Source organism: Zingiber officinale, chromosome 1A (genome assembly GCF_018446385.1).
Source record: "Zingiber officinale cultivar Zhangliang chromosome 1A, Zo_v1.1, whole genome shotgun sequence".
In the NCBI taxonomy this organism is placed as follows: domain Eukaryota; kingdom Viridiplantae; phylum Streptophyta; class Magnoliopsida; order Zingiberales; family Zingiberaceae; genus Zingiber; species Zingiber officinale.
This window is the reverse complement of record NC_055987.1, coordinates 152,489,018-152,504,946: the sequence shown is the minus strand read 5'-3', so window position 1 is coordinate 152,504,946 and position 15,929 is coordinate 152,489,018. Positions and strand designations below refer to the sequence as shown.

The window sequence follows — 15,929 nt, the reverse complement described above, 5'->3', positions numbered from 1 at the left end:
AAATCACAATGACGCTAAAAGTCTCTATAATGTAGCATTCCCTTATTTTTCGGAGTTAGTGATGGTATATGGTAAAGACAGAGCAACATACCTTGTTGCGGAAGATCCTATGATGGCTGCACAAAACATCATTGATGTGGATGCCGGGTTGACCATATCGAATGACAATTCACTTGCTAAAAAAGAGTTGAAGTTGATTCGATGTAAAATCAATAACCTTCTGTTACATCAAGGGCATCTCACTCTAAGGAGAAAAAGAAATCATCCATTTACAGAGTTCAAAAAATTTCGAAGAGGGCAAAGACTTAAGCTGTGCAAAATGTCGATTCTGACTTCAAGTTATTCAGTGCTTAGGTTGAGGGATTTATGTAAACTGTTAGCTCACAATTTGAGTCAATGTCATCTTGGGTTCAAGGTAAATCCTCAAAAATGCCACAAGTTCTTGAGATGTTGGATAAGTATGATTTCGTTGGTAAGAACAAGTACAAGACTACTCAAGTAATTTGTGAAGATCCTCTGAAGGTTGAGTTATTGTTTAGTTTTGATCCCTCTGAAATTGAAGATTTTATACTTAGTTGCTTGGAATAATATGTTTGTGACGTCGTTGGATTTGATGAATACTTTTTTGCTTCAATCATTTTTGATATTGTGATAGATATTTTGATTATGCAAGACCATTGATAAAGTTGTTATCACCATATTACATTTTTTTAATAACATAGTTCAGTCCATGACTTTGTGTAATTATTTTTATATTTTACTTATAAGGGTAAAATGAGAATTTTGACCAATTCCCATCTCATAATTTAAGACAAATCAAACAACATTAATGGGAATAATATCCATTCCATGTGGCAAAAGGCGATTCGCTCACCCCCGCCAACCCGTCCCTAGGCCAACACGGAAGAGATAAATCGTGGATGACTACTAGCCATTAGTGCAACTGGCCAAGACATGAGAGAGGTTATGCTCGGTCACGCCGAGTTTCGACCCCAAGACCTCATGTGGCAACACCCCATGTCTTAACTATCGTACCGCCCCGAGGGGACGAATAATATCCATTCCAATATCTATACCAAGCACCATCAATCCAGTAATCATTCCCATTGCCATTAACCCCTCAATCAAAATCCATTATCATTCTCATTGCCAAATATATACAATTTACACTCCCAAATTTCTCTGTATGTTCTTAAAACTGAGGAATTACATGTAGTCAGACACTGCCTTTGTTATAGAAACACTTTGTGAATTTGACTGGAACACAATTACACTCCAGACACCAATACAAAACAACAGTTGGCAGCAGAATCGGACCAAAAGTTCTTTTGTTAAAACTTACAGTTTGTTCAGGACCTCGAGACCATTCTTTAACTTACTTTGCCTTTCTTCCTTTTTCGCTCACTAAGATCCGTGCTCATTCTTGATTTCGCCAGTTGGTCTGCCTTCTGAGGTTTTCTCAGCTGGCTGTCCAAACGCTTCCTTGCAATCTCAGAACAGCTACAAGCTCTTTGCTCATCATCTGTAGCTGTAGATTCAGATAGGCAGGTTTCTTCATTGTTGTTTAGCTTCGTCTCCTTTGAATTGTCTTGGTGTCACTATCTAGTAGATGCAATAAATTTCTTGAGGTGCTTGATGAATTGAGGGTAAAGTTCAAGATTACAGTGGCCACCACGGTCTAGCCAAAGAGGGTCGTATTTGTGTTTGCTAAGCTGCCAAAGCTGCTTTCTGTGCGAGCAATGAACAACTTCATCTGCAGTACCCAGCCAGTAGCAGGCAAGTAAGGTGATGTATATTTTTCAACATCAACAAATCATACTAATAACTATGTTGGGTATGATAGTTCATCTACTTGACTAACAAAACAAATCAATGGTAATTATGTTGAGTCTGAACTTTAGTGTTTTGTTTTGAATATGAAAATCATAGCTTTATTATATGAAGAACCAATTTCTTCTACACATTACATATGTTTTGCTGCTTTCTCCAAACCAATGCATTTAATTAAATGAATTAATTTGGCAATATTCTTATAAAATGGTATCAAGAAGACTTGCATAATCCTCTTGAAATATAAATTAGATGTTTCCCTCTTAAATTGTTTGCTTTTATCTTGTTGTGGCTCAAAAGCTAGATTGATTTCTTGCGACCTTTAGAAGTTGATCAGAAACTAACAGACTAAAATTTCTTCAATCCAATTTATTGTATAAAATAGGCTAATGAGAACCTAAACAATATCTAGAAGATATAACTTGCAGAGAAAGCTAAACTGTTTATTTTAATTTATTTTATTGATAAAATAGACAGTAGAGCACCAGATGCAAACATAATAAGCAGATCCAAGAACCAGCAAAATGAACTTACATGAATTACCAAAACTGGACAATTGACAAGGTTGATTTTGTCTATATTCTGCAACAAAGCTAAATCATCACTATGAATTTGCAAAAACTTACCTTGTAAATGCCAAACCAAAATGTGTGCTTAACTGGATACAGTACGCTAAGTCCAGAAAGGATCGGATGGCACTCTGTAGAACAACAGCTCTTAACTTCTGAAGACGGGAGGCCAAATCAAGAGTTGGACCACTGCCCAGTGACTGACCATACAGGATTAAGTCCTCATCTGCTACTCCATAGTGTTCCTTAAGACAGTTATAAACTACATCTACGCCTGCATATGTATTGTACTCACTTGGCTGCAAAGAAAAATAAATTCACAAAGATGACACAGTTTGACAAATAGAATCTATGTTATATGAACTAAAACTCATGCAAGAGCCAAACTAGAAGATAAAACACAACCTTTCCAGTGGATTGCCCATAACCAGAGGAGTCATACCTGCAAAATAGGAGGGTCGACAAATATTTAAATACACAGCCCAATCATTGGCTTTTATCTAAAGCAAGTTGAACTTGCAACATGCATCGTCGAAGTTCTCTATACCAGGCGTCTAAATTGTGGGCTGGCCAAGCTCAATTGACTTACCTATCGTCCAATTGTCATATAAATCATATTTCAGGATTTCAAGTTGGATATTTTAGTAGAGACCAACAATATCCTTATAGAGAAGACATTTTGTTTTGGGGAAGAGTTCTTTAGTGTCAAAAGAGATCGAACATCTGCCCGACGTCGGCGGCGTTCCCGTGCGAGTAGAGGAGGGTGGCGGTCGGCTGGGAGTGCCGCAACTACACCGCCACGATCTCGTTGCCCCTCCGCGTAGGGAGGCGCAGGACGTGCGCGTCGTCGCGGCCCGCGACTGCGATACCGGGAATGGAGAGCCGCCCGCTCCCCTCGTCGGCGACCACATCGTAGGAGGGCGGGCTCGGAGGGAAGAAGGCAAACTTGGCGGCGATCGAGGACGTAATTCCGCCCATCTTAGCCGCCTCCCACGATTTGAAATCATCAACGGCCCGGAGGGCGACGAGGCACCTTCCGTCGCTGTCGGACGAGCGGTCCAGGAGGCAGGGGCGACGAGGGGGAGGCGGCGGTGTGTTTATCGCAGCCGATCAGCGTCGCCGGGGCCCGCTACATGCACCACGTGGCGAATATGCGAAGGGACCCCTCTTCCGAAACAACAACGTGGTGCGGTCCCACCACACTCCGCAAGTATAATAACACAAGAGAGAGCTGGTGTCCAACGTCATCTCCAATGCGTAATACTCCTTCAAAGTATGGTGTCTCATAAAGCGCACATCATCAGAGTGATATCGTGCTCTGCGGTTGACCGAAGCGACGTGAAATCCTGTGCCGATAGATTGCTCGCTCGCTCGTTCTCATTACCCAATCCGCAGTTTCGAATGCGGGTAAACGTACCTGTTATTTGGATCATCGAATAGGATGGGTCGTGGATTTGGTATCTTATCAAATCATTGCACTGGCACCATCCAATCGAAATGCGACAGCACATGTCAAATGTAATAGTTGTTGGGTCGCATCCCCGTTAGGTGGTCCAGCGACGATGTTCTAATCCAGCGGTCTAATTGCGCCGAAGGGCCTAACATTCGATCACCGGTTGACCGAGAAACTACCACTGCTTAATTGTTTCAATTAGGGGTGGGCAAAAAAAATCCGATCCGTTGATCCGGCCAATCCGATCCGAAAAAATCCGAATCCGACGGATCGGATTCGGATATCGATCCGATCCGATATTTTTACCGGATAATCGGATCGGATACGGATCGAGGAAAAAAAAATCGGGTATCCGGTGATCCGATAAAAAAATATTTATTATTTTATATACTTTTAATTATGATATTATTCGTTTAATAATTATTATATTATTATATATTATATATTATATACTTTTAATTATGATAATATTATATACCTAATACATTTAGGCTGTGGCACGTGGGCCTGGGCCATGTGGGCCTGTGGCTAATCTATTTGCTATTATAATAATATTATATTATTATTAAAATATTGGTTATTGGAAGAGTTTGAACATTAGGGGTTTTAAGAAAAGGTGGCTGTGGACGGTCGGTGGTTACTGGTTAGGGTTTCTGAACATTGAACATACGGAAGAAAGAAGAAAATCTATCTCCAGTTCAAAGTTATTTCTTGACAATTGTTGTCAGGTGAGTTTTATTTCTATTAATCTTCGTGTTTATTTGTATTGTGTTAAATTTAGATTAGTTCGTTAGGATTTGTGATTCTCCTATTTATCAGTGCTATAAACTTATAGTCTACATCAATCTATAGGTATGAGTGAAAAATCTATGTCTGAGAAAAAAGAATCTCTTAATTCTACAAGTCAAAAACCTCCGAAGCATCCTTCTAGTGATGTTTCTTCTTCTAGTTCTAGCAATGGCAACAAGAGAAAGGGTTCTATTTGGTGGTCTCATTTTGATAGAATGGTGGATGATATAAACTATGCAAAGTGCAAATATTGTGATACAAAAATTGGTTGTGCTGCAAAAAATGGAACAACTCCTTTAGCTAATCATATCAAGAGATGTAAGCAACTTCCTGCTAATATGGATAAAAAGCAAAAACTTATGAGAGTTGAAACAAAAACTATTGTACGTGATGATGGTGTCTTTGAAACAATCTCTCTTCCATCTTGTTGGCAATTTGATCAAACAACTTGTAGAAAAGCCCTTGCTAGGATGATTATTGTGGATGAGTTACCTTTTGCTTTTGTAGAACATGAGGGATTTATATACTTTTGCAAGTGTTTGAATCCTGCATTTTCAATTCCATCACGTAAGACCATTGCTAGAGATTGTTATAGATTTTTCATTGAAGAAAAGAGAAAGTTGAAAACTATTTTTGAGACGCTCTCTTCTCGAATTAGTTTGACAACTGATGCATGGACTTCCGGTCAAAACTTGAGCTATATGTGTCTTACCGCTCATTTCATTGATGAGAATTGGGTTTTGCATAAAAGGATCATTAATTTTTGTCCTCTTGCTGGCCATTCTGGGCATTTGATAGGTCGAGGGGTTGAAAAGTGTTTGATTGATTGGGGACTTAAGAAAATTATGACTGTAACGGTAGACAATGCTAGTTCTAATGATTTGGCAGTTGATTATTTAAGAAGAAGACTTAATCATTGGGAATCTAGTATTTTGGATGGAAAATTTCTACACATTCGTTGTGTTGCTCATATCTTTAATTTGGTTGTAAAGGATGGTTTAAAGGATATGGATTCATCTATTGTGAAAGTTCGTACTATAGTGAAATATGTTAGATCTTCTCCTGCAAGACTTCAAAAATTTAAATCTTGTGTAGAAGAAGAGAAGATAGAAAGTAAAAGTCTTGTTTGTTTGGATGTTGAAACAAGATGGAATTCAACATATTTGATGCTTGAGTCTGCTGTGAAGTTTAAGAAAGCATTTGATAACTTGATAATTAGGGACTCTTCTTGCTATAAGGAGATGATGAAGGTGAGTGGAGGTCCTAATGATGAGGATTGGAGAAGGGTTAGTCATTTCTTGCCAATTTTGAAGATTTTTTATGATGCTACTTTGATGTTATCCGGTTCTCGTTATGTCACTTGCAATAGTTGTGCACAAAGTGTGTTTGCCATTGGTTTAGAGATCTCTAATTTGTGCAAAAGTGATGATGAAGGATGTAGGAAAATGGCAGAACAAATGAAACTAAAGTATGATAAGTATTGGGGTGACATTCTTAACATCAACTATTTGATATTTATCTCCATGTTACTTGATCCAAGGCATAAGATGCATCTAGTTGATTGGGTTGTGCGTAATTGCTTTGATGATACCAAAAGTACACTCTTGAATTTGAATGTGAAGATTCTTATTGATGAATTGTTCAAGCTCTATACTTCTTCAATGCCTCAAGAAGACAAGCAAAAAAGTTCCGCTTCAAATAGTGCATTGAATAATAGGAATGAAAATCGTCAAGGGGAAGTTATGGATTTTGCAAAGTTGTTGACTTCAAGGTTTCAAATGGAGGTTGGTTTTGATCATCCTCAGAGGAACAAATCTGAGTTGGATAAATATCTAGAAGAACCGCTTGAGAATGATTGTGAAAATTTTAATATATTGTCGTGGTGGAAGGATAATCAAAGGAGATTTCCTATTCTTGCAAAGATGGCCCGTGATGTACTTGCTATACCTGTGACAACTGTTGCTTCTGAGTCGGCTTTCAGTACTGGGGGTCGCGTCCTTGACTCATTTCGTACTTCTTTAACCCCAAGAATAGTTGAGGCCCTTATTTGCACTCAAGATTGGGAACGTACAACAAAGGCTGTAGTAATTGAGGAAAGTTTGGCATCATTGGAGCAACTCGAAGAAGGTTTAATATTCTAATTATTTTATTTAATTTTTAATTGATTAATATCGTTTAAAATATACTAATATTGATATTTATAAGTTGTTCATTGTTGATTTTTGTAGGAATGAAGGAGTTAACTACGGAGCAACCAAGCTTTATAATTGATGATGAGAGTTATATGACTTAAGTTTATCGTATTAGAACTAGAAAAATGTCGAGGTACATCATCTTGTAATATTTGATTGAATAAATTGTTGAGATAAAATATGTGAAGTTGTTGTGATACTGTGTTGTTTTGTTTATTGTAGAATACTAGAATATAAGCTCAACTTGAGATGAAGCCACTAGAAACCAGAGTAGACCAGAGTAGACGGAACTTCAAGCCATTGAGATCAAGCTTTAAAGATTATAAACTATTGGGTCATTTGGGTGAACCAATGTCTTTTTGTTTTAAAAGAAATATGCATGTAATTTTGTTTTAAAAGAAATATGCATGTAATTTTGACATTTGAAGTTATGAGTTAAATTCATTTTCAAGCCTATGAAAAAATTAAAATATAGAAAAAAATCGGATCAGCGGATATCCGGCTGTCCGATCCGATCCGATCCGGTGTTTTCGGATCGGATAGTGGTCGGATACCGGATCGGATACGGATCGCAGATTTTTTTAAAAAAAGAAGCGGATATCTGATCCGAAATACCGGATCGGATCCGATCCGTAGGTTTGCCCACCCCTAGTTTCAATTACTTGACAAATGCAGTTTGAGAATGAAAGATTGGTCAACGGAGCATTCCACGATAAATATTGAAATAAATCTAGCCGTGGAGAAAGCCGGCCGGTGCCATCCATGTCTTCCAATTCGACCGTTGGAGGGCTGTTCCTCCATCTGTTACAAAGAACGACAGCAACAAAACCAAGACAGAGCCGAATGCGCCATGGATGAGCATTCTCGACCACCTCGAAGTCATCAGCAACCGGCTTACAGTTGTTGCCGTGGCCGCAGCGGCCTGGCGGCGTAGGCGTAGCTTCCATGCGGCCGAGTAACTCTTGCCTAAAACAGCTTTAGGTTAGGAGTTTGTTTGACAGGACGCGATGTTAGAAAGAGACCAAATGAGCTGGATGAGCTACTAGTTCCTTGTTCTGCTTCAAATACTAATGATGTCCTGTAATTTTCTGATTTAATAAAAATGATCAAAATTAAAATCGCTTTAATATTGTCATAGTAGCAACAACTTATTTAAAATTAGAATGATTTTAATTAATTCTAATTAATTTAATAAAATTGTTTTTTTAAAACAAAAATTAATATTATAATGCTCTATATGTATATATAATATATTTTTAAAAAAATAAACAGATTTATTTTAATTGGATGGGTATATGAATTATAATACGTCGTCTATATTTATCCAAATCTCATCCAGAATTATAATTTTGCAATCGAAACTATTAATTCACAAGTCAATTTTATTTGTCCCCGTTCTCTATCTTATTATATCGATCGTATTTTTCACTCATCGATTTCTATTTGTCCACTAATCTTGTTGACGTTAAATCAATGCCATAACTGTCATTTGACGAATAACGGGGACATGAGTATATTTTTAATTAATTTAATCATTTTTTGAAATCAAGATTCGATTCGTACACAGATTTAAAAAATAACGACAATAATAGCAGAAAGCAGGATGCTGGAAAAGAAAAACCTGTTTTAGCAGGAATTGAAACCATACTAAATTGATAAATGTAGAATTGTTTTTTTCCTAAGTTGGCACATGTATTCGCTGATTAATTTTGAAGGTGGTCAAAATCTTATAAAAGTTTATCATCGAACACTAGAGTAAATAAAAAAACACTCTCATCAGATAGTTCATCAATCCAATGTTCTTAAATTAATAGTCTATTATTAATTTATTAAAATTAGGACTAAATCTTTAAATATTACAAAAATTTAAAAGACTCCTACTGTTGCACTATTACCATGCTATTTAGTCTAATTAATAATAGATGAATAATTAAATTCAAAAGGAACGAAAACAATATCCTTTGTATATTTTATCTTAAACAGATCCTAAGTTTCAGTATTATTATAGCAACTAAAGCTACTACAACAACCTATAACAGTTACAGTTACCTCTTTAACTATCCTAAAATATAATATTTAACTCTAATTAATATATCAGAATATTTATATCAAAATTACTTAAACTCCATCAAAATTATTTTTAACTTGGTAAAAAAAAACACTTAAATTTTTTATAACAACCACTTAGTTATTACACTGTATCAACTATGTTAGTTACTACAACATGTTATCGCTTTATAGCAATTACAAAAATTTAAAGTGATTTTAACTTGATAGAGTTTAAATAATCGTAACTAAATTAATAAATAATATTCTATGTATAATAATTTTAATTAGAATCAAGTATTATATTTTATTATATTGCATTAGTTAGGATCAACATTATTGTAAGTAAAAATATTCTCAAAATAAAATATATGACAAGGTGGGTATTTGCTGACTTTTATAAAAGAGACGTTAATTTGACGATTCGTTGGTTAAATGTGAAACACTCTTTTAATTTTTATCCTTAATTTAATTTGGTCAGATTGGGCTCCTGCACAACTTCTATTTGGATGGAAATGCAAAAAATACAAATTTGTTGGACGAATATGGAATTTTACCAAATAATAATAATTAGTTTATCTACTGCATACGGACAACGATCCACACGCACTCCCACCCGGCCCCTCCGTTGGCCCCTTAATTCATTTCTTTCCCATTTCTTTAGAGTAAGACGAACCTTCCACTTTTAACCACAAACACTAGAATCCTCTTCTCTATGACCAATTAATCTCGTCGATCAAACTCACTCTCAATTAGCTATTATCGATGAACCGAACACGATCGGTTCGTCAGCTCGTCGAAATGAACGGGAAGCGAATGCATGCAGAAAAATTCAGTTAATTGGTACAGAAGATCAGGTCAATTGGAATTTCCCTAGAATACAAGCACGCATTATGAAAAGCTAGCTTTCTCATGGAACAATAAGAGACGACAATCTAAAAGAACTGGGAATTAATTGCGAGTTAAAAAGCAAAAGGGAAGGAACAGGCGTGGAAAAGCTCACTTACTTGCTCCTCGATAGATTAGGAGAAGCTTTATCAATGGCGAAAGCAGGTTAGAAGATATATGGCTTCTTTCGCGGATTGGCGGATGTATTGAGCCGCCGCCGCTTCCGACGGCCGTGCTTCTAATCCGTAACCTTGTAGGATTCGTAGGTGATCTCCGACAGCCATGAACCAGGGAACAGCAGCTGTAGAATACCAGTTCAGGAACATGGAGATGAATGTTTTTCAAAAAAAAAGAAAGGGTTTTACATTCTTTTAGTAAATTATTCTTCGCTCAATACGGAGGAAAGACTTAAAAAAGGATTTTGTTGATTCCTCAAAAATGTTCGTTTACTATAAAAAGCAGAAGAAAAAAAAATGAGCAGATGAGAAAAATGGATGCAAAGCGAGTTTGGACTCACATCGAGCTGCTTTTGGACGACACGGGGTCGCCTCCGAGGCCGGCGGCGTGCTCTGTAACCCGTCACCGCGTAGATGTCCTCGTCGATCTCCTCCCTTGTAAGGGTTACCGAGAAATCGGGCCGCTCGCGCAGCTCAGGGATGCCTGACCTCGGCCGCGCCGCTTTTTTCTCGCCGGCAGCAGGGAGCGATCCGCTCGCTTGCGGCTCGAACATCGCCCGAACCCTAGCCCCCCTTCGCCTCGTCCGCAGCTTCCACGGCCACGTGGGAGCGGATGACGACGGCTCCGCTTCGGTCCCCTCCGTCCGAACCGCATCCGCCCTGGACTCGTCGCCTTTGGATGGAGACGGCGGCAGCGGTGGCGATTCATGAACTATCAGCTTGATTCGTTCCGCCGCTTCCCGGAGGTGAACCAACAGCTTCTCCCTCACCTCTTCAACCGCGCTGCTGTCGCCACTGCCTCCCTCTGGATCACCAGCCCTGATCCCCTCCGTATCTGAGAGACGCTGTCCGCCAGCGCTGTCGCCACCGCCGCTGCCGTCCGCCTCGTCCTTGCCGTTCACGCTCACGGAGCGTAGCACCTGCAGGCTACCCCACGTCTTCATGGTTGGAAGCGAGAAGCTTCCGCAGGTATTTCCCTGTGCAGCCACTCCGTTCGGCTCCTGCGGCAGCGTCGTCGCTGTCTCCGGTTGCTTCCGCTCCGTCTCCGCCGAGAAAAACATGGATCCGAGGCCTTCCGACGATGGTGACCGGATCCGGCTATCGAGCTCGTGCTACTGGGAGAGGATGCAAAATACTAACCTGCTAGCCCTCCTCGAGTCGGGAAACCGCCGGTAGGAGAGAGAGGGCAGCTAACGCTTTCGCTCGCGTGTGAATGGTGATGGAGGGATGAGAGAGGCGGACTCGCCCGGGGTTATAAATGGAATTAAAATAAACATAATATTCGGGAAAAAAATAGTTTGCGGCACATGGTTCGAGGGACAGGCTGAAATAACCGACGTGGCGAATGGTTACTTGATAATAAATGTAATGCTTGCCTCAGTTCATGCAGCGATCATTCGGCAACGGTTCAGTTAAACGCATCGCTCTCGCTCGTCTCAATTGTTTTTGGGAGGGTACAATGGCCCTGGCCCACCTCGTGTGTCACGTGAGCTTTCGTCATAAAGCAGGGACGAGTGCGGGTGGGAACACGCGCAATGCACGCGCGAAGACTCCGGTCATATTCAGGCCGCTGGGCTTTGATTTCGGGTGATTTGATGGTGAACGCTTATATGGATTGGGGCACAATTCAATACTTCTTCCAGTCGAACATCCAATCTGATTCAGACCAGAAAGTAGCTCTGGTTAAATTATATGCTGCTCGATAATTTCGTGATTTAAAAATTTTTAATATGGTTCGGGTTTGGCTTGGGTCACGTCTTGAGGAGCATCGAGTTGCGATCATATTGAGAACGAATAAAATTCTTATGGATCCACTGAGGCTACTCGTTTTAATACCCGGATCGTTAGAGCAACGGGAGGTGGGTATATGGCTCAAAATGTGGTGGCCTTTTGGGTCTGAAGCTTCTTTCTATATGCAAGCTTGTTTTAAACCTGCGGGAGCGAGAACCAAACCGAAAGCGCATCTGAACGTTCTGAGAGGTAACCTCAAAAAAAAAAAAACAAACAAATATTTCTGTGTCTGTGTTTAATTTTCCTTTGTATTGCTTTGGCTTCTTCCCTTCTCTTTTGCTCTCTCGATCGGAGAACGGAAGAGACCCCGATGGCGACCGCCCCGGAGAAGGAAGGGATCGACGTGACATCGGAAGGGCCGGTGGCGGAGAGACTTCTTGCGCCTCCGCCGCAGCTTACCCAATCTCGCCGTCTTCACAATTTCTCCTTCCCGACCCTGAGCTGGGGAGGCCAGCGCGTGCTCCGCTGCTCCAAACTCTCTGACGGTGTGGGATCCGCCGTGACTGTACCGGATGATCAGAACCGGACGGACACCCCAACAAAATTTCCGCTCGCGAGAGCGTCTCCGGGCGTGTTAGAGCCGAGGGAGGGCGAGGCGAGAGGAAGGGAATCGGAGAAAAATCCCTCCGCCGCACCGATTTCTGAGGCTGAACGACCCTGGAACTTGAGAACGAGAAGGGCGGCCTGTAATGCGCCTGCGGAGGCTCGGAACGACAACCATTGCTCGCCTTGTCATGGGGCTACGGAGATTGAGAAGGTCAACTTTCCGGTCAAGGCTCTGAGGATGGGATCAGACGAGTTGGAGAAAGGAGAAATGACAAAGTTCTCCGTCTCGCTGACTCGGAGGGAGATAGAGGAGGACTTTTTTGCCATCAAAGGGACGAAGCCCCCTCGACGACCAAAGAAAAGGGCTAAGATTATTCAGCGCGAACTTGATGTAAGTGATTCTTTGGGTAATAAACGAAGTTTGTAAGGAAGCATTATTTGATATGCCGATTGTTCTCTTCTTTAGATTCTAATTTAGTTTGATTTCTCCTGCATTAGCTTATTGTGCTGTGATTTTCTTCATCCACCTGCAGGCACTGTTTCCTGGTTTGTGGTTGTCAGAAATAACACCTGATAGCTACAAAACTGATGAGAAAGGTGTCTTTTTTTTTTCCTTTATTATTATTATTATTATTTTTTGTCTTCGCAATTGATCAAATTAGAAGCTCAATGTAGTGTTTGTCTCCTTCTTTGTTTTGCAGAAGTTGGCTAATTTGGTGAATTAAAGGCATCTTCTATGGAAAAGATATGTTTTAGTTGCTGCGTGTCTCTGTTCTTTAGTCACAGCCAACCTTGTTATGTAGAATACCTTGTTCTATGTAGAATGCCTTGTTAACCTATAAAGCACATGGTTAACTAAAATAAATGTGACATTTTGCTGCTTCTTTAAATGATGATCTGTTTCATTTCTTTTTGAACTTCTTTAAATACACAAAAATAGTTTGTTCAAAGAGGGAAAATGTATGGAATGACTGAGATAATATATTTCATTTATTGTTGTTTTAATAATATGCAGTGTATTATGCAAATATCCTGAAGCTTTTGTTATTTGGCAAGAGGAGGATTAAATTGAAGCTTCTAAAATGCAAGACTTTTATGTAATTACGTTACTTCATATGCTGTTCGTATAAGATAGTTTCAAGTTCTCTGGCATTAATGCAACAGTTTTCTCTCATATCACATATACAATGCATCCATTTCTTAATAAAGACTTGGGATCACTTGTGCAATTTCAAGATTTAAGTACAAAACGAAATAGCTTTTCAATGTCATGGGTGCATATGGCAAAGGAATTCAATAGAAAGGCTTGCCAACTTTAGATGTTGCTTGATAAATGCCACGCTAATACTTATATCTGTCTTGTCAAAGTAATCAGTTACATTTACTTGATAGATCATCATTATTTGATTTTGCTACAAATAGGTACTCCATTAGAGATGTCTAATTTTCATATGGAAACCGGCAGTGGATTGCTTAGAATATTGAACAGGAGCTGCATACATACTTCATAACCTTTTTCCAGAGTTCGCATTACTCCATTAACCATCTATATGTTGTTTCTATGATCCAACTAAAGTCCACTGCGGTCTGAACATGTCATCATATTCTTTTCTCATGAGCATAAGAAATGTGATCGGTTCTATGCCATTTGAACATAGAAAGAGCTTAATATGAGATTTTTATTTTTTTTGATTGAGTGACAACATACAAACAGTTTTTTTAGACATTTTTATACATCCTTTGCTCTAGGCTATAGCTTCTAGGAGACAAAGTGTGGAGCCTATTGCTTCATTCATTATTTATGGCAGATTAACTTTGCATGTCCAGTCTCAGGCTAAATATAGAACTATCAACCAGGCTGCTTGAAAGCAACAGTTATTTCCTAAGGTTTTTCATAGATCATAGTTCAATTGTTATATCTGGGTTTTTGTCCAATAATTACTTGGATTCTTTTTCCTTTTTCTAGTGTCATTGATGGGGTCATGGGGATCTATCAGTGGGTACTGGGATTCTGTTTATTTAAACTCATCATGTTATCATCATCATGGTCTGAATTTTATATGTTTTTGGACCCAATTGACCACCTATTGCAGATGGATGGTTGGAATTTTTATCCATTGTGTTGTATGTCAGCAAAGGATGCTATTATATTTTTCAACTTCAGAAGAACTGTACTAAGGATCAGTAGCAGTGTCGGTATAGTGGTTTGGTTGTGAGGGTTTCTTCAATGACTACAGGTTTTTGTTTTTCATATCCATGCAATGTAAAATTCTCTGAAAAATTTGTAGATTTTGGCAACACAAAATTCTCTGAAAATTAAGGATTCACTGAATGGACTAGTTGAGCTCAAAAGAAATAAGGGTTGAATCTTGAGAATCATTATCTTTTAATGCTTCTAACTGGCTATAGTTCCTGTACAAGAATAGTGGTTTGGTCAGAATTTAAAAGGAAAAACAGATTTGTTGTAGAATCAGGGACTGAAGCCTTGACTTTCCTATCTGGCCTATGACCTTAACAATTTGTGGGTCTTCCCCAATTATTTTCTGATCTTTTCAATTCTTAGTAGCAATAATTCATTCACCATGGTTTCTACCTAATGCCACTGCTAGTGCAAGTCTTAAAGATAAATCTGAAGTTCAGGGCTGGTATATGTATCTAGGTTATAGTTCTGGAACTTTGACCTGATTATCTGAACTATATTATTTGGTCAAACTAGATCTGGAATGGGATTCAATAGAAATATTTTGTGATTTCTCAATTCTGTATCTAATGATATCTCTAACAGAAGGTGGTTTATTGTACTTTCTACTGAAATGGAAACAATGTACATATCCAGCTTTGTGCTGTGTATGCTTGAAGTGTAATTTGATTTTAGTAATTAGTTCAATCCTTTTGAAGATCCAGTATTTAATGGATATTAAAATAAACTTGTTACCTTCTTAACTTCATCGTGCTGCAAAGCAACCTTCCATTTTAGACTTGGCATGTCATAACTTGTCATCCATTCTGTATTTGGCATGAAATTTAATTAACTCATGTTTAAGTTCTAGCTTCTAAATTTTTTGTTACTGAGAATGCTAGAAAAGAAGGATTGCTCTTGTAATCTTTTACTTACATGGATCATATAGCTTGGACCTTCTACAGCTTATTCATGAAGGTACAACTGCATCAATTTTGTAGTGTTACAATCCAGACATGGTTTCCAGTCATTGAACACTTATATGCTCGTGTCTTCAGCGGTTTCTTGATGGACTATCTCGGTAATTTATCATTGCTATACTTTCTGAGTAACACTTGTAGTTGAAAATAAATATTTGTTTCGTGTATTTTAATGATCATTTCTCTGACAACAAATGCAGAGCCTTCTTTGTAAACCAATTGGCCAGACTATGGTAAAAACATTTTGCATTGCTTTTTTCTTTATTTTAATTTGTTTTTTTATGATGGTTATTCTTTCATCATATCAATTTGATTTTGTTGTCTTAATGTCGCTCATGCCTATGAAAAATTACCTTCATTATTTGTTCAATATGTGAATCTAATCCTAATTTTCATGTATTCATCAAAGATCTTCATAGCGACTTAATGTATTATTTAATCACGTGTAAAAGAGTCTTTGCTTTGCGAACCATATGATGCTGTTTAATGT

The 15,929-nt window shown here is 38.7% G+C and overlaps 3 protein-coding genes across 10 annotated transcripts; 1 reads left to right on the top strand and 2 right to left on the bottom strand.

Annotated features, from left to right (window-relative positions):
• Positions 1 to 1,120: 1,120 nt before the first annotated feature.
• On the bottom strand, positions 1,121 to 3,961 carry LOC122038002 (alpha/beta hydrolase domain-containing protein 17C-like). 7 transcript variants are annotated; one of them, XR_006127782.1, is made up of 4 exons: positions 2,805 to 3,483; positions 2,490 to 2,698; positions 2,365 to 2,412; positions 1,121 to 1,753 (listed from the first exon to the last, which is right to left on the bottom strand). XR_006127782.1 is itself a non-coding variant. In XM_042597534.1 (4 exons), coding segments are annotated over exons 1-4 (255 nt in total). In that variant the 5' UTR covers positions 3,123 to 3,487; the 3' UTR covers positions 1,121 to 2,405. The 7 variants fall into 7 exon arrangements, 3 of the variants coding, with proteins under 3 accessions (XP_042453468.1, XP_042453469.1, XP_042453467.1); XM_042597534.1 differs by having other exon boundaries at positions 1,121 to 2,412; positions 2,805 to 2,841; positions 3,121 to 3,487; XM_042597535.1 differs by lacking the exon at positions 2,365 to 2,412 and having other exon boundaries at positions 2,805 to 2,841; positions 3,121 to 3,485.
• Positions 3,962 to 7,799: 3,838 nt separating this feature from the next.
• On the bottom strand, positions 7,800 to 11,183 carry LOC122038000. Of its 2 annotated transcripts, XR_006127780.1 has the most exons (3): positions 10,285 to 11,183; positions 9,887 to 10,068; positions 7,800 to 7,921 (listed from the first exon to the last, which is right to left on the bottom strand). XR_006127780.1 is itself a non-coding variant. In XM_042597530.1 (2 exons), the coding sequence occupies exons 1-2, from the start codon at positions 11,002 to 11,004 to the stop codon at positions 10,006 to 10,008; spliced, it is 783 nt and encodes a 260-aa protein (XP_042453464.1). In that variant the 5' UTR covers positions 11,005 to 11,183; the 3' UTR covers positions 9,774 to 10,005. The 2 variants fall into 2 exon arrangements, 1 of the variants encoding a protein (XP_042453464.1); XM_042597530.1 differs by lacking the exon at positions 7,800 to 7,921 and having other exon boundaries at positions 9,774 to 10,068.
• A 696-nt stretch (positions 11,184 to 11,879) lies between these two features.
• LOC122038001 lies at positions 11,880 to 13,288 on the top strand. Its single transcript, XM_042597531.1, has 3 exons — positions 11,880 to 12,671; positions 12,814 to 12,877; positions 12,982 to 13,288. The coding sequence occupies exons 1-3, from the start codon at positions 12,045 to 12,047 to the stop codon at positions 12,990 to 12,992; spliced, it is 702 nt and encodes a 233-aa protein (XP_042453465.1). The 5' UTR covers positions 11,880 to 12,044; the 3' UTR covers positions 12,993 to 13,288.
• Positions 13,289 to 15,929: the final 2,641 nt, after the last annotated feature.

Coding starts and splice junctions, on each gene's coding strand:
- LOC122038001 (XM_042597531.1), top strand. CDS start 12,045: ATGGCGACCGCCCCGGAGAAGGAAGGGATCGACGTGACATCGGAAGGG. Junction 12,672..12,813: donor TTATTCAGCGCGAACTTGAT/GTAAGTGATTCT, acceptor ATCCACCTGCAG/GCACTGTTTCCTGGTTTGTG.
- LOC122038002 (XM_042597533.1), bottom strand. Junction 2,699..2,804: donor ATGGGCAATCCACTGGAAAG/GTTGTGTTTTAT, acceptor TTTTCTTTGCAG/CCAAGTGAGTACAATACATA.
- LOC122038000 (XM_042597530.1), bottom strand. CDS start 11,004: ATGTTTTTCTCGGCGGAGACGGAGCGGAAGCAACCGGAGACAGCGACG. Junction 10,069..10,284: donor TCGTCCAAAAGCAGCTCGAT/GTGAGTCCAAAC, acceptor GGTATTCTACAG/CTGCTGTTCCCTGGTTCATG.